This window comes from Alexandromys fortis, unplaced genomic scaffold, assembly GCF_014885135.2.
Source record: "Alexandromys fortis isolate MF-2015 unplaced genomic scaffold, M_Fortis_MF-2015_v1.1 scaffold_7, whole genome shotgun sequence".
Taxonomy (NCBI): domain Eukaryota; kingdom Metazoa; phylum Chordata; class Mammalia; order Rodentia; family Cricetidae; genus Alexandromys; species Alexandromys fortis.
The window spans coordinates 1,040,279-1,064,031 of record NW_026067920.1 but is presented as its reverse complement, the minus strand read 5'-3'; the positions used below and the strand labels follow the sequence as shown (position 1 = coordinate 1,064,031).

At 47.6% G+C, this 23,753-nt stretch overlaps 1 protein-coding gene across 1 annotated transcript in view; it reads right to left on the bottom strand.

The window, feature by feature from the left end:
* The window catches only part of Stk32b (serine/threonine kinase 32B), a 232,282-nt gene that overhangs the window by 13,936 nt on the left and 194,593 nt on the right, over window positions 1-23,753 (bottom strand). Inside the window, exons 6-8 of the mRNA XM_050140759.1 lie at window positions 22,413-22,502; window positions 7,837-7,940; window positions 1,660-1,776 (exon numbers count right to left, since the gene is read on the bottom strand). Coding sequence (XP_049996716.1) covers window positions 1,660-1,776; window positions 7,837-7,940; window positions 22,413-22,502 — 311 coding nt within the window. The remainder of the gene's footprint in view (window positions 1-1,659; window positions 1,777-7,836; window positions 7,941-22,412; window positions 22,503-23,753) is intronic.

Genomic DNA, 23,753 nt, shown 5'->3' with positions numbered 1-23,753 from the left:
GGCCTGACAGGGCATGTGCTAAGGAGCCCACAAGAAAGGGTCCCTTCCCCACTGGCACTTCTCCGCCTGCTGTCAACCTTCGCTGCAGAGACATCCCAACTATACCCACTGAGTGATCACCACCACAGCACATGAGAGACGTCTGCCCAGGACCACGCATGCCTATCAATGTGCCCTGTGTTTAGGGGCTTCCCTGAAGCAGTGGGTACAGACTTAAACAGGCTCGCTCTTCTTGGATGGCATCTGGGAGCGAAGTGTTGTGAATGACTGTCCCAAGAGCAAGCTGATGCCACCTGTGTGCGCCAGGGCCCAAGCTTCCGGCTCTCTGGATTTGCTGAGGGTCCAGGCGTTGGCAGTATGGAAATCTTCTACATGCCCCCAGTGATGAGTCAGGGTTAAGAGCAACCAACCGTGGGCACCCATTTAAATTAATTTAACTAAATAACAATTCACCACGATGTTATAACTGTGTTGTGACTGAGAGATGAGATCTAAAGTTAGGACAGTGTGCTGGTCAATATTGTCAGCTGGGTAGGATCTAGAATCACCCAGAATAAAAGCCAAGGGGGAATGTCTGTGAGGGAAGTTCTAGACTGGGTTAATTGAGATAGGAAGACCCACCCTGAATGTGGGTGGTGGCACCTCAACCACCAAGGCCCTGGGCTGAATAAAAAGGGGGAGTTGAGTACCAGTATCGTTCATCTCTACTCTCTGACTGTGGACACAGTGTGACCAGCTGGCCCACACCACTGCCGCCATGATTTCCCCACCACGATGGGCTGTGCCCATGAACTGTGAGCCAAAATAAGCCTTCCTTCCTTAAGTGGCTCTTGCCAGGCATTTTGTCACAGTAATGACAAAAATGACTAACACGGATGTCTTTGGTACTAACCCCTTCTCTGCCATGTGACATCTTTGTGGTATAGAGTAAATCAGTTTGTTTTATCGAGTCCTGGCTTTCTGGTCTCTGGTCCACTGTCATTATCAACTTGAGGGGATGAAAAGGGAGCAGTGTGTGGACCAGGACACACAGACCTCCCCCAAGGCTGCTGCTATCCATGTCATTCTAGTGAGGATTGCTGTGCCTATCATATGCAATACTTCTTTCTTTGCACTTGGGGACTGGAGGGGAACCTGAGAAGGGAACACCTGGGTCTCCTGATTGCTGAACTGAGGAGGCCTTGGAGTCACCAGAAGCGAACCAAGATTGATAGCTGCCCAAGCCTCTCTGTCTCTCCCAGAAGGCCTGGGTTGTGCCTTTCTGGCAGGCTTGCAGGTGGTAAGAGAAGCTGATGCTTTGGGAGCACAGACTGCACTTGGGGAACTCGCATTCATTCTCCTTGCAACAGTTCCCACCACAGGAGCTCCTAAGGCCCAACAGGCCAAGCAGCCACGTGCATGGATGGAAGGTCAGCCATCACCTCTCCCCGTCTTGGCTGAGCAGGTCTGTGAGTGAGCACACATGATCACTAGGCCACTGGATATGTGGTGGGATATTTCTGTTTATGAGGAACTTGCAATGAACTGGAAAGAGTCTGGGTCACACTGTGATTCTCTGCATTGTGCCGGGCTTTGTGATCTGCATATGACACCATGGTAACCTCTACTACTGGGTGTTAGTGTACTAGCTGCCTTTTCTACAGCTCCCCGACCTCTTACCTTTTTCAGCAGGGCCACCATCCCCTCGCACCACATAGAGGAGTAGTGGACACGCTCCACCTTGAACATGTTGAGGATCTCGTCAATGGGTGTGGCCGAGTGGATTTCATATGGTCTCTGCAACAAAGGGCAGTCCCAGAATCAGAGAGTGTCTTAGAGAAGGCAGCACCCTCTTGTTTGAAGACTGGGTGAGGATGGAAAATGACTCCTATTTCCCTTCAAGATGCCGTGGGCTGTTCTCTCTCACAGCACGGCAGTTCAAAAAGAGGGCATCAAGGTGTTGTCTTGGCCATAGAAGGCTGGGGCATCTTGTCTGTGCATGGAAGAGGCTGGGCTCATTCTGTTGCTATGGGCACAGGCTGGGGTCCTGATGCCTGCTATTGAGCACCCTCAGGGACACCTCTCGTCACAGCCTCCATCTTCTGGAAGGTCAGCCATCACCTCTCCCTGTCTTGGCTGAGCAGGTCTGTGAGTGGGCACACATGATCACTAGTTCACTGGATATGTGGTGGGTATGTGGGAATGATGGGAGTGTAAGCTTGTGAGATCGGGGTGCTCTGTTGTCCCTACAGGAGACGGGACAACCAGAGCACAGAGCTACCAGCTGGACATGGACTGGGGACTGGAAACTGGGTGTGTGGATTATTCAGGATCCTTCCTCCATTTCTGTCCTTTCATTGGGCTATTCCACCACCACTGACCCCCCCCCACTCACTGGGGACAGAGGATGCCAGGGGAAAAGACATCCCCATTTCCACCTTCACTTTAAAAGCCAGGAAACTAAGGCTCAGAGGTGGGGCTTTCCCAGAGACTCTGCTTTCTCTAGAAACCCAGGTGAGGAATTAGCCAGAGGTCAAAGGGCAGGGCTTCTTATGTCCTAACATTTGGGGTTCTACTGTCTTGGCCACTCAGCAGCTCCCCCAAGTTCTGCATTTCTATCAGACCTCCAGGAAACTTCTCTTTGCTATCTGAATCCTTACCATACCTGGGAGGAACAGACCGGCTCCACCAACTCAACATGGGAACTCTGTATGCACGTTTATACACATGCATGTATATATGCATACATGTGTGTGTGCCTGTGTGTAAGCCAGACATGGAGACAAGTGTCTTCTTCCGTCTCCCTCCACCTGGTTTTTGAGACCAATTCCCTTACTCAAACTGGAGCTCCCCAGATGGGTTAGGCTAGCTGGCCAGAGAGTTTCCATGAGCCTCTAGTTTCTGCGTCCCCAGCTGTGGCGTTATAGGTGCTTGCCACTACACCTGAGTTTCTTTTCCAGATATTCTCGGGGCTCAAACTCAGGTTCTCACACTTGGGTAGTGCTTTCCTGACTGCGCCATGACCCGTTACTGGTCCTGAGAACTTTAACTCTCAGGCGTAGGCAGCACGTACATTTCAAGTCAGCCAGAGGCGCTGTGGCTATGGTATTTCTAACACGCAGGCTCCAGGTTCAGCCCTCCTCAGTTTGGGCAGGCATGGAGACACAGTGCTTCCTCTGAGTTAAACAGGAAATGTTGCATCTTCCACTACAGCTTTGTTCTCATTGTTCTTCCAATGCCCTGATTCGGAGGCAGCTGTCTTGGAGGGTACGGTGATTTGCAAGGCCTGCTGGCAAAAGTGGTTTCCAGAAGCAGGAGACTGGGCTGCTTATGCCGGAGTGCAGGTATGTCTTTATTCTAGGAAACTCATTTGTTTAAAAAAGGCAATTTGCCATGAAATAGGAGACATAAAGAGGGAGAGAATTGGTGTAGCCTGTCCTTTCATCTGCTGGAGTGGGGCTGGCCGACCATCGGATCCCACGCAGGCCCTCTTAATCCCTTCACTCGGAATAACTGTCCTTTAGGCAACCTGAAACTCTGAAGCCTGAGAGTGTTCCCTCTCTGGAACTGGTAGATGACTTCCAGCGAGCGTCCAGCTGGGAAATGATGAGGAAGGCAGAACCAGCCCAGGATGTGCCCTGGGAAGAGCAGGATTACCTCCTGGGCTCCCAACTGCAGGCACTGTGGTCTGTCTGCTTTGCTGAGACAAGTCAGCAACTGCACCCCACTTTAGGTGGAGCCCTGCACTAGGGTGCACGCAGCAGTTCTTGGTTCTGCACTTGAGCGCCTCTCTACCGGGTGCTCCAGAAGTTCTTCCTCTATTGACTTGACCTCTCTATACCCCAATATTGTTACTTACACGGCCCTGACTGAGTCTCCAGGTCTCACCCTCTACCAATAGAAAGCTCCTTTGCATTGTGGTCTCCTGAGCAGGTGTCGCTCAGTCCTCTTGATCACTGTGGCAAAGGTTCCCAGTCTAGTGCAGTTTGATCCCAGGAGCTGTTGGGGTGTCATAACTGATGGTAGGGTTTCTGCTGGCTGCCAGTGTGTTGAACCACATTGCAGGTCACCTCATAACCAGTCTCTGCCCCAAAGGACGGTGCAGTCCAGCCCAAATGTCCACAGCACTGGGTTCGAGTCTCTTATACTAGGCTCTCCCTTGTAGCAGAACCCAGAAGCACAGGATGCCCGAGCTCATGTCCATATATAGCTACCACTTTGTCACTTCCCTGCCTAAATCAGAGGGATGGCCCTTGATGGAAGTCCTCTGCCCACGCTGTGACAGGTGGCAGGGTTCAGCCACAGCTGAGTCTGCCTCAACCTCCCTTCTCTGTCCTGCTCAAGCTGTTGCCGGCACTTCACAGGGGAACCAGCTTAGATGTCACTTGGGGTCTCCCCACTGCTTTACCCAACTGGATCCTTGATGCTCAAGCTGCATCCAAGGCTCCTGAGTCTCCATCCTGCTATCTGCTGACATTAGCGTCTGTACTCTCTCCCTCAGCCCCCCTCCACCAGGGCTCTGGTCACGTTTTCCCCCTATGCCACCGGTGACTGCATTCATTATCTTCCTTTTACAATCGAGGAAGCCGGGGCTCAGACAAGTTAAGCATGAATTACAGTGTGGAGAAGCATTTACGCTCCTGCACCTGCAGCCTTATCATCGATCTAATAGATGGCAGCCAGGCTGGGCCCCGCCTCAGCCCTCAGAGCTTGTGAGAAGGGTGCTAATCTGGGAAGGTCACAGCAGGCCACTCTGGGTGGGAGCCTTGTGGAAGTTAGGAAGCTGGGGCTTGGGCAGTGCTGACCTCCAGGTACCATGCTGTGCTGGATAGTTTACATCCCTAGGTCGTTAGGTCTCCCCACATCCCTGCTGGGAAGATACGACTGTTATTGTATGATTGATGGGGGTTGACAGAGGATCTGAGCACTCTGCCTGCTCAGAAGCCCTGCTTAAGGTCACCAGTGGGATCCCCCATGAGCCAGTGAGGTTCCTCTCAGAGTCTCTTCTTGTTGCAAGAAAGCAGCTCTCCATCGAATGAGAAGGAAAACACCCTGTTAGTTCCAGCTGTGTAAAGTGACTTCTTTCTGCAGGTGAGGAGCCCCCTGGATCCCAAAGGAGCATCTGTCAGGGTGGCATCCAGGTAGGAGGGATAGCGTCCGCAGTGCAGGTCACTAAGTCTCTTCTGTGGGGATGGGGTCAGGGGGCAGAATCTCCTAATGCCCTCCCTTCCCTCACACTCCACTCTGCCTGGCCCATCACTAAAGCTCCAGGCTGACAGAGCCTTGCTCTATGGGAAGAGCAACCAGAATGGGGCTGGCCTTGGTGTTTTTTTTTTTTTTTTTTTTTTTTTTTTTTTTTTTTTTTTTTTTTTTTTTTTTTTTTTTTTTTTTTCCAAGGCAGGTTTGCAGGGATAAGAGCTGATATTCTGCTCTGGGCTACAAGAGAAGCAATGTCCCCTGTGTCTCTTTCCCAGACTATAATTAAGTTCTCCATGCCTGCACGGGTGACCAGGTCCCTCTGTTCGTCTTACGTGGTGCTCTTCATGAGAGAGAAGGCTGTGTTTGTCAGAACTAGAGCATTTCTGAGACATTGACCAATAAACCATGCTAGTGGCATCCTCCCTCCCCATCTGTCTTTCCTGGTGACTCTAAGATCCTCGAGCTCATGGGAAAGCCCACTGCAGCTTTCTTTTGTCTTTGGGAAGCAAGGAGCCCCAGTTCTGTTAGAACTCTGTCAGCACTGGGGAGCAAATGGCCAGAAGGAAGGATGACTTCTGAGTCCACTGTCTATAAGTAAGGTGAGGAAGGCGAGGGGCCATTGGGACATCCATTTAACTAAGTTAGTGCTCTCTAGTATAAAAACGAGAAAGCAAGCCACATCATAGCTCACTGGCCCTTGGGTGGACAATTCTGCCGTGCAAAGACAGTTGGGGGAAAGGTCACCCAGCTCCTAATAGGTCCACTTTCTGGTTGTTACATTGTCCCATCGTCCCTGTACCAAAGTCCTGGACTAGCCCTGTGACTCTCTGACGACTCCTCTCTCTCTCTCTCTCTTCCTCTGAAAGTGGTCTCTGAATAGAAAACTCACAAGAATGAGAAACGAGGAACTTAATTTTGAAGGAGCAGGCTTTCTTTTATCCTTGCTTTTTTCTTTCCTACTGGCAACTGTTCTGGCCCTTTGAGGAATAATAGCCAGCATCGTTTCTGCTGGCAGGCTTCCTCCTGCAGAAGGCCACTGGGCACCAAGGTCACCTGCATGATGGATTGCACAAAATGGCAGCACCCCGGTTCAGCCGGGGTTTGGAACGCTCATGTCCCCTGATGGCTGCAGAACTGAAAAGCACCTGCCAGAAATAAGTGAACCTGTGTCACGCTGAGTCTTTCATTTGGTGCCCAAGGAAGCAAACGCGTTCTCATTTTCCCTGCATTCTGAAAATGCCGTGCACTGTAATTAAGTTTTTGAGGAATTCATGGGAAGTAACTGAGTTCAAGAGTAGAAAAAAAAAAGTTGGCTAAATTAGAGTCAGTTCCAGGCAGCTCTCGTCACTCATTCATTCAAGAAGCATTCATTCATTCCCTATTCATTCATTTCCTACAGAAAGGATTCTCCCACACACGGAAGTAAGATCTTGTCTTTAAGCCATCATAAGGGAATCTATAGAAATAACTCTACACCAACAGCTAGGGAGCCTCTCCGGGACTGACCTAGGTCCTCTATTTCTGTGTGACGACTGTGCAGCTTGGTCTACTTGTGGAACTCCTAGCAGTGGGAGCAGAGACTGTCCCTTATGCTTGGGCTGGCTTTTGGGAACCTATTTTCCATACTGGGTTGCCTTGCCCAGGCTTGATACAAGGGGAGGAGCTCAGTCCTACAGCAACTTGATGTGTCATGCTTTGTTGATACCTATGGGAGGCCTGCCCCTTTCTGAAGAGAAACAGAAGAGGAGTGGATTGCTGGGGTGGGAGAGGGGGACAAGGGAAATGGGAGGGGAATAGGAGGAGAGGAGGGAGGGGAAATTTCAGTCGCGATGTAAAATAAATGAAAACAATTTTTTAATAAATAAAAGATCCTGCCTTCCTGGAGGCTGCCCTCTTAGTATGATGAATATGCACATATGTAAACGGATGCAAACCCTGTGAGACTTGCAGACAGTGGGATTAATGAGTTTCCTTCTGGTCACTGGAGCCCCAGAAACAGTTAAGCAGGGAGAGTGCCAAAGTCCAGAGGCAAATGTCCGCTAACACCAGCACCACAGAATGTTATCTCTGTTCCCTGGCTAAGGAGACTGCGGGCCCAGGAGTTGAGATGATGCAATTTCCCAGTGATGCTTGTGCAAAGAAAACACGCTCCAAAATCAGTTTAGTCACAAGAGTTTCAGCTTAAATAAAAGTATGAAAGTATGAGCTTTTGGTTATTCAACGGCGCCATCATTTTAAACAATTCAGTACAAACGAGTCAAAAGTAAAAACATGCACCAATAGTCCCAGATCGTCCTTAGAGATTCCTGAGTTACGTATTTGGAAAAGGTATGGGGGGAGGCGATAAAAGAGAAACAACAGAGAAAACACCCAGTCAAGTGTGGAAATTGGGCTCCGATGCAACTGTGAGCTCTGGAGAGGAAGTTTGAAAGTAGGAGGGAGGCTAGGGTGCTTCATCCTGGTTGATTCCTCCACAGATCTTCTGTGACTTCCTTTTCTGGGAGAGTGTGAGCGGAAGGATCTCTTTCCCTATCAGAAGAATGAGGGGCTGGGCAAGAGCTCCTGAGGGGTGGCTAGGCTCCTGGTCCAGCACCTCTTCCTGGCATCTCACCTTGCAGATTAATGCCTCCTCCCCACCTAATATTCCACAAGACTTACCCAGCCTCGTAGCAGCTCATAGGCCGTGACACCCAGGGACCACCAATCCACGGGATATGAGTACCCGGGCCCTCCATCCACATACACCTGGAAGACTTCTGGGGCTGTAATGACAAGACAGAGAGATTATCAGTCACACAACTCCTTAGTTGTATGGCTGGTACTTCCTCCACTGTTACCAGCAGCTGGCTCTGGGGAGTCACAGCAGGCTTGGGAGCAGAGCAGAAAAGGGCTGAGTGTATGTCCCCATGGTAAGAGCCAGAGATGTGTATGGGCATAAGTCATGTTGGGAGACCCTAGCATAGCTCACACCTACAGTGGGAAAGTAAGACGGGTTGAGAAGCACACGGGTTGAGAAGATTGCTGTTCTGCCTCTATATCAACATGGACCAGGTAACCAGGTAGGAGAATCCTGAGCCTGCAATCAAACTCAGGAACGGTCTAGGCAGGGAGTCAGAAAGAGAGCAGACAGAGTGGACTTCTGGTGGCAAAGATGGGATGTGGCAGCTGCTGAAGGCATATGGGTTTATGTTCCTGGCAAAGGAAATATTTTTGAAGTGGGATAGAAGAGAAAGTTGCAGAGCGGTGTGGAGATGCTACCCACTCCAGGATGTCACGGTCAGCATGGCTAATTTGATGGTGTGTGAATTTGAGTTCCCCATCTGTTCTGGGGAGCAACACATATGACTGCAGCTGTCAGGACCTCGTGTAGCACTCGGGACAGTGAAGAGACTCTGGATCAGGGCAGGGCAGCTGGATGCTCCCTACGATAGCACCACTCTGAATCTGGAGCTTAAATCTGACAAGCCATCAGATCCCAGCTGGCTTCTGTCTGTTTCTCATCCACTCTGCATTTTTACGGAGTGTTCTCAACCATAAGCTTCCCTTTCCTTGAAACCACAGTCTCTGGGGACATTTGGCACCTTTAATATGAAGCAGATAAGGTTCAGAGAGAGCTACAGGTGTAAGGGAGGTCACACAGGTGAGACACAGAAAGCTGAGTAGTGCTTCCTACTTTGACCAAATCCCTGTTTGAGCAATGTTCTTTCAGTATAGGATTACACTCTACCATACTGGAGAACGATGGAATTAAGTGTCTGAGTAAACGGTGCCTTGTTCTTCTTTTTTTTTCCTTTCTTTTCTTTTGTTTTCTTTTCTTCCCTCTCTCCCTTCCTTCCTACCTTTCTTTTTTTTTTCTTCACTGAAGACCCAACTGGCTGTGTTGGAGCAGAGTTTAACACATCACTTAGCATCCTTGCCTGTTTCGTCCAATGTGGATAGTGATTATGGTTTCTCGATTATCTCTGTGAACTGGACACAACCTAGCTAGATTCATCTGGGAAGAGAGTCTCAGGGAGGGATTATTCATATTGGAATGTCCCATGGGCATTATTCTGACTAATTGATGTGGGAAGATCCTGCCAACTGTGATGGCACCATTCCCTAGGCAAAGTCCCGCATGGTATGAGCGAAGGAACTATTCTAAGCACAAGCAAGCGAGCATTCCAACATTCGCTTCTCTGCTCTTGCCTGAGGGTGTGAGGTGGCCAACTGTCTCAAGCTCCTGCCATTGTGAGACTGTAACCCAGAGTTACAAGCTCAAATAAGCCCTTTCTCCCCAAAGTTGCTTTCTGTCAGGGTGTTTTTATCACAGTAGCTCAAATGAAGCTGGAATAACTAGATGGCAGGACACCTGGCTCACACTGCGCACTCTCTAAACCTAAAACCTTATAAATGGCAGTCTGCTACCCAAACCTCCCTTTTATCTGGCGTGATCAGCCCCACTACCAATCCAGTCACAACAGAGCTATAGAGACCACCCTAAATCCCACCCTCCCCAGTCCTATGGGTTAGCTTTCTTCAAATACTTAAGGCTTCAAATTTTCAGTCTTATTTTTGTATGTCCTTTCTTACCCATCCCTAGATCAGCCAGATTCCAAAATCAGTGACTCACTTGTTACTTCTCAATCCCATCATCAAGGCAGCCATTGAGCTAGACAGAACCCACGAGAATTTACTTCCCTATACTACAATCTATCTACTTGTCTGTCTCCTTCCTGTCCTGGAGGATCTGGGAGAGAAAGCGTTCGTGCTGTTTGTCTATGCAGCCCTGGAGCTAGACACTACGGTCTGGTGGCAGCTTCGTGGATGTGCCCTGGATACAGGAGGCACCAAGTGTTCCTCGATGCTTCTCACTAGTCCCTGTCATACCCCTACTCCTTCAGCGCACCAGGTACTCAGTGTAGAAGCTCCAGGCCATGGATGCAGCCAAGCTGCTGTGACTGGTAGGGGACAGATGTTTGCAGGTACAGGGAGGCAGAGTCCCCACTTCTGCACTCATGTGGCCGATGACAGAACAGAAACGTTGTTGTCATCATCCCTGCACAGCTGCTTCAGGAGTTCAGCATCACAGTGCTTGGATTCAGGGGTCAGGTGGGAGTTGCTCGAAGAATGACAGCGCTGTGACTGCCCGGTGCTCTGAAGGCTTCTGTGTAAATTGAATCCTTTCAACGCTTAGGGAGACAGGTGCAGACGGCCCTCTGTGACGAGGAAGCTGAAGCAAGAGGGGTGCAGTGGGCTGAATGGCAGGTCCCGAAGCCCCACCCCAGTGCTTGTGAAGGCCATCACATTATGAAGTAGTCTTTGCAGATATAATGAGGAGTCTCATGATAAAAGCATCGTAAGTTTAGATTTGATTCTAAATTCAATGGCTAATGTCTTTTTTTAAAGAGAGATGAGGGGTGATTGAAGACACAGGATGACCCTGTGAAGATGGAGGTAGAGCATCGAGCGAGGCATCGCAAGCCCAAGGACACCTGGAGCTACCTGGGTCTGTGGAAGGTAGGGGGATCCTCTCCAGAGCCTTCCAAACAAGCATGGCTCCGCCACGCCTTGCTATCTCAGTTCCAGGTCTGGAACGTCAAGGTGCAGTTTCTCTGTGCCTTTAACTCAGGCTCATGAAAATTTGTTGTACAGCCACAAGAAGCCACAACATGGTGAGGTACTTGTCAAGATTGCCGTTTAGCTTGTCAGAGCTGGGACCAAATGGGTCTCAGGTTCTTGAATCCAACCCCCCGCCCCCACATACACACTCCATATTGGAGACTGACTGCCAGGAGGGACTGAGTTGCCTGGGGATCAGGGCTCTGGCTCTCCCCGCATCTTTCTCTCTATGATGGGTACTTTACACACTATGTAAAGTACATAAACTACACAGCTAGGTCTCACTTGTCTCTATAGCTCTGGTCCAGCTTAAAGACAGCTCCTGGGAGGAAGAGGCAACTCAGTGGTTGGCTCATTCCTCATCTTTGCTCATGCATTGCCTCCTGCCTCCTGCACCCAGCTCCATTCCCAGAGCCTCCTGCTTCTATCTGTCCTTAAAGCTGAGTGCTTCCCACTTTCTGCCATATGATACAGACAGACCACAGCAATGTGCTGGTACCAAACATCTTACTGCCATGCCAACTGCTGCATACATGCTCCCCTATGGTGCTGCCAACTCTTGGAAGGCTAGCCAATGCCCAGGGAGAAAAGACCTGTCTTGGAATCATGAGGTCTAGCTGCATTCATTCCTGCTTGGCTTCCCAGAGCCCTTCGAATGCCAATGTGCTCCAGCAATTTCAAAGGAACCCAATTCAATTGCATGAATTGGCGGTATCTCCACAGGATCCTGGTACTATTTTGTTTTTATTTCTTAGGGCGCTATAGGGTACCGGTGTAGGGAGCCATACTAGATGCAGCTCCAATTCCGCAATCTGCTCGTGCAGATTCCAGGCTGTGCAGAAATCAGTGGAGGCCTTAATACTACCAATACATGCTATTTGTTCCCCACCTCCATAGCTACCTACGAGGATAAGGTCTCATTGATAAATCAGGTCCAGTAAGAGACTAACAGTGGTAGCTAGTGATAAAATAGATCACAGTGATGCATTGTTCTGAGAATTATGTGAATGCGTCTCTCTCTCTGAACGTATCTTACTGCACCTCCTCTATTCCTTTCGATGGTGTGAGACACACAGTGAGGTAATGGGAGACGGAGGAAGAACAGAGTAGCATGTCAGGGTCGCCTTAACACAAGCACTACCACATGGTGGTAGTCTACCAATAACTTAGATGTCTAAGCAACTGATGGGAAGATAGCTTATATAGCATGAATACATTGCACAAAGTTGATTCACCTGTGCTGGGCTGAAGCATGTGAGTGAGATTTCCCCTTACCAATAAAAACACATAATGTAAAACTCAAGCTCGCATACCCATGCATCATCATACTGTGTATATTTTTATATTCCTAAGTATCTCCAAATCACTATATTAAATCTGCTAAGTGAACTTGAACCCCAAAGCAAGACTTGGTTTTGAAATTTTAAAATTACATCTATTTATTTATTTACTTAGTATATGTGTGCACTATGGTGCCAGAGTAAATATGTGGAGATCAGAGAACAGCTTGCGGGAGTCAGTTTTCTCCTCCTACCTTGTGCGTGCAGGGGTCTGAACTCTGGCTGTCAGACTTGGTGGCAAGTGTCTTTACTCTCTTAGCCCCCAAACCAAGATTTTCTAGATCCACTAATGTTACATTTGAGTAAATGAGGGCTTCTGTATAACCTAAAACAAAAACATGTGGCCCTACCACTAACATGCACATTAATAAACACTTGTCAGTGTCCCCACGCTGTATAGGCTGCTATTGCAATATAGCAGCTTGTGTGTTGAAGGAATACACAAGAAACTTCGGGCTTTGGTCACATTACCAGCAGTGCTGTTTGCTTTGCGTTGTCCCCCGTGGATCCATCACAATGCTGGGTGCCTACTGTCCACTCTGCGGACTCCTGTAAGTCCACTATGAATACATGGAAGAGACTTGGACACCGTGGGACCTTCAGCGGCCCCCACCTCCAGCATGTTCCAGTTACATAGCAAGATCAGCCTCACCATCCACTAACTGCCTCGACTGGCAGCCAAACATTCCTTCCAAGGCAGGTTTTCAAATGAAATGAGTTTCCATGCCAAAGGGCATCAGGCCATCACACAATTGGGCTTCCAGAAAAACAAGGACACATGGAGTCTGGCGAAAGAATTTTGTCTTTTTTTCCCCCCAGAAATGCAAATACACACCTGGTAGGATGTGCCACCCAGGCTGACCACCCTGAGTTTACTTCCTCGTTTCGCTAAAAATACGGAGCACTACAGTCACCTCCCACATTCCCCTCCCTCTCTTGCTGTTCAGCGCCGTGGATGCTGCTGAAGGTTTTGGTGTGCACTGGAGTGTGAAAAGCTATTTAGCATGTAGCCTGCCAGCTGACAGTGCCCGAGTCTGTCGCTTCAGGTAATTGTGCCCTTCCGGACTGTGAACACAGAGTCACACTGCCTTTCAGCCAGGAGGGGACATTCGAGATTGTTTCTATTCTCTCCTAAATGTTCCACGGAGAAGCCAAGGTCTGGGAGTTAGTGTCATCTGGTCCACCTGGGACCAGAAAAGGCCTCCTCCTCATGGCTTGCCGTGGCAGTGTCTCCAGCTTGGCATCGCAGACTCTGGAAGCCCCACCCCTACGCACCTCCACCATGGGTCTCCCAGTCCTTCACATCAGCCTGCCCAGCCAGACTCTTCCCTTCCACACTGGCCCTTCTCTTGGGTTGCAGCTGAGGCCAAGGGTTTGCTCACCTGCACAGTCAGGAACCTGGCGCCACAGTAGACTTGACCCCCTCTTTTAGCCCCAAGTCTCTTCACTTTTCCCTTCTAGAACTTTCTTCTTTGGCCTCTCTAATTTCTGTGTTGATATTTTATCATCTCTGTTCCCTTGGCTTTACCTTCATGTGCCCAGAGAAATCTTTCTGGGTACATAAGTGAACAGAGTGCTCATACAAACAAAGTAGTCACCCAGCTCGCTTCCCACACTTCCGGACACAATGGCCGTGAGCGAGCTACTAAACCTCACATTTGTGATTTCGCTTCCTTGCCTGTCAAAAGGGATAACAGTGTCTTCTATGTAGCATTACTGAGAAAGAGAGTGGATTTATGATGGTCACTGCATATACAGTAAGCGCTCAATAAACGTCCTCCAGTATTGTCCTTGTGTTAGCACTCATGTTCAAATCACCTGCTTTAAATTGTTACAAAATTGTCTACTTACTGTGCAATACATTTTAGAATCCTTAGCACAAAACACCCTTAAAATAGGCCCCAGTCACCCTCAGCCCCCTTTCTAGCCACTCTCCACACTGGAGCCGTTGCATTAGAGTATACACTGGGGCCTGCTTTGAGACATCTGTCTACCTATTGGTTGCCTTATATTCTTTGCAGTTTTATCTTGCTGGAGATTGCACCCAGGGCCTTGCACCTGCCAGACACACAACCCTGAATTCCTGTCTGCTAATCTTTACCCCATGTGTCATCCTTACTAGTTCTCATTCATATTTAAAGACCCAGGCTAACTTTTTCTTCTCCTGAAGAATAATAATCAAGTCCTTTGTACTCGACAGTCCCCTTCTTCCTGTGTTTAAAAGCTCAGTAAGTCAATCCGTGCTCTGAATTCTTTCCTGAGCCTCACCCAGTTCCCACAGTGATTCCGGGAAAGGGACGCACAGAATCTGTGTTTACCTTCCTCACTGTCCCTGAGCTAGCTGAGGTAGGGGAATGACTAAATCCGTCTCAGGTCCCCCGAGCACCATAAAGATGAGCGCTCGGCGTCTCACGGTGGCAAAGGAGCCAAGTCATGGAACCTGGCTTTGGATCTCAGTGTCTCCTTTCGCTGTCTGGTGGTCATCGGTCAAACATGTAGCCTCTGAGTAAGTCTCAGGCTCCATGGATTAATGACGGTCCCCACACCACAATGAAATAACATGGGACATGCTTCCTTTCAGGGTTGGCGCAAAAGCAGGTTCCCAATAAACGTGAGCTGTCTTTCAAGACCGCTGACTGTCTTTGCGTGAGCAATGAATGGGAACCCAGCTCACCCAGGCACATACTATAGATGGTCTCAAGATAATTCAAGTACTTGGTCATAGTTCTTTGCATTAAAGTCAGCCAATAACTGTGGAAAGCAGAGAAAAGCAGTGGGCCTGGGCACTCCCCGGACTCTTCAAGGGTCATTTAATTTTGTTCAGCTCCTAGCTGGCCAATGAACCCAGGTGTCACTCACTTATGTATTAATTTGCAATAATATGGAACTACCGCCACAGGTTATTGGGTTTTTATGGAGTTGTGGGTAGCATTCATAGCTACAGGAAACTGCTTTTGTGAAAGTGTAAGACATTTCTCAGATGTAGACCATTAGGATTTCACAGGCTGTGTAGGAGGAGGAAGGGGAGGGAAAGGCTAATTGGCTAAGGAAGAAATAGAGAGGCTCAGATCAGAGGCAGAAATGAATCATGAACGGTGCTGGAAAAGCACTTCATGTTTAATGGGTCAGATTCTTCCAGCAGAGTGGATAAAAGGTAAATGTGGATCCGCTGGAAGAGCAGGATGTGCTCTTGCCGAGCCAGCTCTCCAGCTCCCTGGCTTGTGGTAGTTCAAATGGGAAGAGCAGAGACACACCAACACATTTAACAGTTAATGCGTGAAGCAGGGCACAGACTTCTAAACAGCATCTCCTACAGAGACATTCATTTACATATGGATCAAATGCCCTGCATTCAAATGCCTGGGATCAGATGTGCTTTGGCTTCAGACTTTAGGATGTTTGCACATCTGTAGTGAGGCATCTCCAGGGTAGGTGCATGTGTCAAAATGAAATTAATTCACATTTCCCATAGCCTGATGTACATAGCATGGAAGTAATTTTACAAAGTTCTATGGCACTTGGCCTTTTCACTGTGACCTGTCACATGTGGTCAGACGTAGAAGTTTTCGTTCGTAGTATTATGTCATCACTTAATCCATTTTGAATTTGGGTTTTAGCTTTCTAGATTAGGGATGCTCATCCTGCAGACTGCTACTTAAAGGGTTCTGGGATCTCTGAGACAAATGACGCTGTCTGGCATCTTCTGGTGAACTTGCTACAGAGCCCTAAATTGTACCATGGGACGCAGACCCTGTGTGATCTATTCTTGCCTCACTAAGTTTTTCCTTGCTTATTCTGCTCTCTTAGATGCTTTCTGTCAACCAACTCCCCGTCTAAGTATTCTGGCCTGGCGAGTATAGCTCCATATCCTTGCTGTGCTCTGTGTGCCTCCTGCTGAGCAATGCTGACACATCTTTCAGGATCAGGTTGAAGGATGACTTCTTAGTGAAGTTATTTAGGGCTCCTCCATCCCATTCCTCCACCCCACCAATACCTCTCTTTCCCATGAGAGTTCTCACAAACACCTCAAATAGTTCTGCACTGTTGTAGCACCAAAATTGGCATATCACATCTCACCCATGATGATAAATTTTAATAGCTTGACAGAATCTAAAAATCACCTGGGAAGAGGGTCTCTGTGAAATGTTTTCTAGAGTAGCGAGACTATGGGGGATCTGATGGTCTTGACTTCATGAATAGAGGTAAGAAGACCTGCCCACTGTGGGTGGCACCATCCCCTAGATATGGGATACTGGACTGCATAAAGTAGAGAGGTGAGGCACACTGACAAGCATCACATGTTCATTCTCTCTGCTCTTGAGTGTGGGTGTGACTAGCTGCTTCAAGTTTCTGTCTTGGCTTGCCTGTAATGATATACTATAATTTGGAATTGTGAGACAATTCCTTTTTCCTTAAAGTTGCTTTTGCCTGGGTATTTAACACAACAAACAAAACTAGGAGAGAGGCTAACTGGGAAAAGCTGGACACCTTTTTTTTTTGTGTTAGTTACCCTTCTAATTGCTTTGACAAAAAGCCTAACAAAAGCCGCTTAAGAAGGAAGGGTTTGTTGTGGCTCACAGTTTGAGGGCACAGTCCATCGCTGCAGGGAAGGCTGGTGGCAGGCCTGTGCAATAGCTATCACATTGCATCCACCGTCAGGAAGAAGAGATGAATGCTGGTATTCAACTTCCCTATTTCTTTGGAATGATGTCACCATCATTTACAGTGGTCTTACCTCCTCAGCTAAACCTTTCTGGAAACACCCCCAAAGACACCAAGAGGTATATTTCCACGGTGATTCTAAACTCAGTTAGCTTAACAATGAAGATTAATGATTAAGTTACCTAAGCCCAAGTTTCCTTGAACCCCACTAACTCATGGTCAGAAGGAAGGTACATTGTGGCAGACAAAGAGATTTGACTACTACTGGCCCTAAGTGTGCCCCTGGAGGAAGACAGGGCTGAAGGAAGAGGGTGAGATAGCCTCAGCCAAGGTCATGAGTGGATACCAGGGAGAGGCCTGTGGTTTGTCCAGATAAAAGTGGAGTCACATTCACTTACTAGTTCTTCTCTATAGACTTCACGGCTCTCAAGAAGAGGACCAGGAGCCGGGCGATGGAGGCGCGCGCCTTTAATCCCAGCACTCGGGAGGCAGAGACAGGTGGATCTCTGTGAGTTCGAGGTCAGCCTGATCTACAAGAGCTAGATCCAGGACAGGAACCAAAAGCTATGGAGAAACCCTGGCTCGAAAAATCAAAAGAAGAAGAAGAAGAAGAAGAAGAAGAAGAAGAAGAAGAAGAAGAAGAAGAAGAAGAAGAAGAAGAAGAAGAAGAAGAAGAAGAAGAGGAGGAGGAGGACCAGGACAGAGAGGGGACCATGGGGTCATATGGAGGTTAGGAGAGGAACCATTGCTTCATATGACACACACATGCATAGATAAAATAAATAGATTAAAAAAAAGAGTTTTCCCAAAATGATGAGTCATCAAATCAGGTATTCAAGAACCGCAGAGAACATCGGAATAAATAGACACAATGTAAACAAAACTCACACTTCCAGTATATTACAGGGATGACCAATGGCCAATGATTGGAGGAAAGTCTCAGATGCAGCTCAAGAAAGACAGACATAATACTTTCAGAGCAAGGAAGATAGGAGGCAAATTATGGCCGTCAGCAGAGATGGGGTACCACAGTTAATTCTTCAAGAGAAGAAAAGCTGTTAATCTGGCACTGGGTACTCAGGATATCCTTTTAAGCTATCTCTTCAAAGTATAATAACTTTGCAATAAATACTTTTTGAAGGAAGAATTTATTGCCTGTAGATTTTCATTAAGATTGATCATAAGAATTTCTTCAAAGTACATGATATCAGATAGAAAACTACACAAAGAAATAATAAATACTGGCAACAGAGAACATGGAAGGCAGAAAGAAAATTTACTCTTCATTTTGATGACTGTACAATGCCATTGACAATCAGAAGCAAAGACAATACCGACGAATGGCAATGTTTAGAGCAAGTGAAACAGGATGGGTGGGAGGATTTGCTAATATGTTCTTGTGAGATTTCTTTAAAGGGTTTATTTTTATTTATGAATTATGTATGTGTGTCTCTGTGTGGGTATGTGCACCCGAGGGCAGTGCCTCCAAAGGCCAGAAGAGGGCATCAGATCCCTTGGAATTGGAGTTACAGGTGGTTGTGGTTTGTCTACTGTGGGTGCTGGGACTGACTCAGCTCTTCAGGAAGGGCAGTATGCAGTCCTAACCACTGAGCCGTCTCTCCAGTCCCCTTTTATGAGATTCATATGCCAAATTTCAAAACAATCTCTGTTGAGTGTTGTAAAGCTAGGGTACTCTCTGTACTTGCTATTTAAAGTGTAAACACTAAGGTAAGAGTGAGGCTACAAAGGGATGGAAATCAAATGGGATGAGAGAAGAAAAGGCTAAGATGATGACCTTCAATTGAGTCATACCCATGGTCATGCTATACAGAGTATTTGATCCTTAGAGACTGAAGCTGGACATCAACATTAAGATCATATGTAAAATTCCTAAATTTTGTTGGAAATGTTCATAAAAGAATGTACCATAATATGTCAAAAATTATGGGGCCTCGGATAGAACTAGAGTTTGTTTCCCATATGTAATTCTCATGTTGCAAGGAAGATGAGTCTCAAGTCAGTTATTTGAACCCCACAGTCTGCAACTGGACTAAGATCAACAAGGCAACTGATGTAAGAAGAGGAGGTAATAAAGATAAGAGGAAAATTGATGTGACAGAAAATAGGAAAATAATAGAAAAGACAATTAAGATAAAAACTGGCACTTAAAAAAATCAATGATTTTATTAGCCTATAATCAGAATAGCAAAAAAAAAAACAACAACAACAACCACAAAACAGAGAGAAAGTACAAAATACCAATTTTAGAATGAAAGAAGAGCTGTCTCTGCAGAACCCACACCACTAAACAGGTGAGGGGATGTTTCTCATGTGTGGATGCCCAAGAAACTGAAGTTAGACACAATACATGAATTCTCTGAAAAATATAAACTATTTTTTTTCTTTTGGTTTTTCGAGACAGGGTTTCTCTGTGGCTTTGGTTCCTGTCCTGGAACTAGCTCTGTAGACCAGGCTGGTCTCGAACTCACAGAGATCCGCCTGCCTCTGCCTCCCGAGTGCTGGGATTAAAGGCGTGCGCCACCACCGCCCGGCTTAAACTATTGTTATCATAGAATATTTGCTAATTTTTAGAAATCATATTTATAGTTGCAAAGTTTTCTTCATAGGAAATAATACTGGGTTCAATCATATATTTTCAATTTTATCAACTTCACAAATGAGTAACAATTCCACACACTCTTCCTTCTGTACCCCCTGCCCCAAAAAGCAAGAGCGAAAGGAAGTGATTTCTCTCCAACTTATGCTGCCAGGAATACTCTGCGATTCAAACCACACGGAGTTGTCATACGGGAATGAAAAGATAGATTAAGACTCTTCATAAATGAGATGCAAATATTGTAAACAAAATATTAGCACATGGATTCCAGCCCTGCGTAAGGAGACTAGCACAACATTACCAACAAGACTGCTTCTGGGAAGGCTGGGATGTTCATGCTGCAAAATCCACCAATGACCTTCAGTAGAATACAGAAGAGAAACCAGATTATCTCAAAAGATCTAGAAAATCTCTTTGGCACAATTAAATATGCATTTATGAATGAAAAAACCCACTTGGAATCGATGGTAATTCTTTACGCTGAGAAAGAAAAATACGAATCCTTGGGTGGGCATCACAGTAGGGGGAGGAACAGGAGACAGCATCCGGCTAAGGTCAGGGTCAAGGCAAAGCTTCCCAGCTGACAGGCGCTGTGAGCACACACACATTCTTGAAAGCACACTCAGTGGCCATGTGGGAGAAAAGCCCTATCTTCAAACATGAGTGCATAAGCAGAAATCCCAAAGAATTCACGGTAGAAGAACTGCCAAAACTCGAGAGGTGAGTGTATCACAGTCACAAGATACAACATAAACACAAGAATCAATTGTCTTTCTTTAACTGTTAATGACTAAGCACTGATTAAGAATCTGGTTCTTAAGGAGGCTGGAGAATTGACTCAGCTGCTCAGAGTACTTGCTGCTGCTCAAAGGACTGAAGCATCTACACCTGGAAGCTCACAACCACCTGTAACTCCCATTCCACGGATCTCATGCCTTCTTCGGGTACCTGTACACACACACACACACACACACACACACTATACATACACACTACATATACATACATACTCACTCTACACATAATAAAAATAAGCCACATGGAAACCTACTACAGTAAAAGCTTTCTAAGACATACACATACATATATACAAAGAGTTTAAATGCAGTTACTTTAAGATGGGGACAATACCCCATTGCTACCTAGTATCCGCAACCTTCTCTGGCACACAGAGTAGCCACCTGCACTCTCCTTAAAATGAGTCATTTCTCCTGAGAGAGTGCACGCATGGCTGCAGTGACCTCCCACAAAACCCAGATTTTTTCACCACCATCTTCTTAGGGCCAGGAATCAGCAGGAGGCAAGGACCAAGTGTGTGGTAGCCTTATGTCTCCCAGTATTCTCACCAGTGATAGGCTGAGATGTCTGTAGGGCCTGCTTCTGCCACTCAACGTTGAGCTCCAAAAGCAGGAAAATGTGGGCTCAGCTCTGGCCTCAAGCACTTAGCATAGGTCCTGGCCATAGCCCTTAGCCCAGGAAACCATGTAGGTAATAACACTGCTAACAGCAATGACAGCTTCTAGACACTGGTGCTGGTCACCTTTCAGGTACAACATTGTGTACTTTCCACAGTTGTGCCATGAGATCCCCACCAATACCCACTGTGCTGGTTTGAATGAGAATCACCGCCCCCCCCCCCACCTACACACACACACACAATTTGGTTCATGTATTTGGATGCTTGGTTCCCACTTGGTAGAACTGGAAAGCATTAGGAGGTGTGACCTTGTTGGAGGGAGGTATGTCACTGGGTAGGCTTTGAGGTTTCAAAAGTCCATACCGTTTGCAGTTAGTTCTCTCTCTGCCTTGTGCTTGTGGATCAAGGTGTGCGCTTTCGACTACTGCCTGCCTGCCTGCTGGCATCCTCACTGCCATGATGCTCATGGAATCTAATCCTCTTCAACCGTGAGTCCCAAATGAAATACTTTATTTTCATAAGTTGCATTGGTTATGATGCTTTGTCACAGCAAGAGAAACCTACCCCAGACACTCGCTGAGGCACACACACTGCACCTACCATACTGTTATCCATGGCAGGAAGCTAAGACCGGCTGGTGGCTTGCCAGTCAGCATTTCCTTAAGCTTATCTCAAGAGGCTTTTGATGTGCATTTTGTTAGATACTGGGAGCCACCCCTTACTCAGTTTACCCACGGGGGAGCCAGGCTTTCAGTGAGCCTGTCTCCATCATCCCTAGCCCCTGACGTGCCTTCCAGGTCACCTGCGGCTTTGATCTGCCCCGTCTGTCTCCGCCTCTCAGGCTCTCCCAGCTTGCAGTGCTGTTTTACTTCTCTGGGCCTTGACACCGGCTGTTCCTCAGCCTCGGTTCCTTTCCCCATCTCTCATAGAAAGGCAGGACTGGGTGGCGAGACGGCTCAGCAAGCAAAGAGCCTTGATGCCAAACCCGATGACTCAAGTGCAAGCCATAGAACTTACAGAGTGGAAGGAAAGAACAGACTGGGAAGTTGTTCTCTGACCTCCACACCCAGGCTCTGGCATGCATGAGCACACTCAAATATTTAAAAAAAACAATTTTTAAAGCGAGACATGAAGAGACACCAAAAAGAAATCGGCAAATTCTGAAGATCAGCAGAGAAGATCCTACGGGTGTCCTTCACGCAGCAACCTGAAATAATACACAACACTTCCACAAGAATCTCCAAGAAAAAAAAAAAACTGGAGATCAAGCAAAGACAGACACACATGTGCCCAGGAATACAGATGCAGAACGACTAATACTGAGGCCCAGTGACATTCCGGCGATGCTACTGGATTCTATTGGGAAAGGAAAGCAAAGTTTTGTTCCTGTTGCAGAAGAAGGTTTTCTGAAAACCACGGAAGGAGGGGTTGCTGAGCAGGGGAGGCAGTATGGAAATGCCTGCTTGGTGCAGAGAGCAGGAATGCTTCTGGGGCAAGTGGAGCCCTGAGTAGGAAGCAGGAAGTGAACGAGTGGCCACTGAGGAGGCAGAAGAGGGAAACTGAGGCCCAAGCCCATGTGCAGGTGTAAGATGCTCACCCATGTAGGGTTTGGTGCCGGCCATGGAGGAAGCCTTCTCTGCTCCTTTCACGACTGTGGCGATGTTGAAGTCCGTGATGTGCACGTGCCCTGCAGAGAGAAAACAAAGTTAGCCAGCGCTGGGGACATCTTTGCTCTCCCACGTGTGACCAGAGGCTGCAGTCTGTGGTTTACATGGTAGGCACAGGAAGCAGACACCAGGACGCATGCCCATCCTTAGGTAGTATCTGCTTCTCACAGCATTCTATTCTGCATTCAGGTTTAGAGTGAGGGTTCATCACTGCGCATGTCATGTGTGGGTAGGCTTGTGGTGCGGGGCTGGATGACTCATGCATGGAGGAATTAGGACACACTGATCTGGAGATGGAAGGTCAGCCTGGCTGTCACTCAGGACATCTGGGAGGGACTGTGGTGGGGAGGGCATGGCTGTGGTTTACTGTGGTCTCTGGGCTTTGAACCTGATGGACCAGAGGTAGAAGGGATAGATAGCCTTTGAGCCGACATGATGTTATGGTAGCTGGTGTGATTTGAAAAGACTAAAGCTATGATATAAATGTTTAAGAAATGAGAGAAGAAAGAGATTAAGAGAAATGGGGAGGAAGCAGGGACGTGGGATGTAGGCCAAGGGAACGGGAAAGGAAGAGGAAAGGCAGAGAATCCTCCGGGGTCAGCACCTGTTCTCTGGGGCATTTGGCATGTGAAGAAACTAGCTCCGAGGGAAAATCTGAGCATAGTTACTTTTCTCTGTCACCACGCCGTGTGAATGGCTCTTTTTGCATTTGCACACAGGGAAGGGCACAAGCAGAGCTGGCTTGGTAGGCACACGAAGGTCAGCTGCTGGAGCAGGCGCAAGGAGTCCCAGGGGATGTGGATGTGAGAGGCATGCCCAATGTGGTCAACCACAGTGGACAGAAAAAGCTGTGGTGGCCCCAGGCCCCAACACGGTACTCACACCACACAGCTGCCAGCAGCAGAGCTGGGCTATTAGCACAAGCACTCCAACTTCCCCGTGAGAGATAGGACTTAACGGATTCTCAAGGATGAGGCTGACTTCACCAGGTTGATCCTAGCTGGGATGACCTGTGCTTATTCTTCGGTGACATCATGTCTCCCAGCCAAGATCGGGAAACAGTGCCCTCCTGTCTCCTCATCCCTATCACTGACAGGCAGGCAAGTTCACCTTCCTGAGCATTGTAAGGGAGGCATCTTCCTTTGCTGTGTTCCCCCACCTGAGTAGCTCCGTGCCTGGCATACCTACAGCCACAGAGAAGGTTCTGGAGCCTTTGAATGAGACTTTTAGTCATCTTTCTTCCATTTCTTCTGCTCTTTAAAAACTTGAGT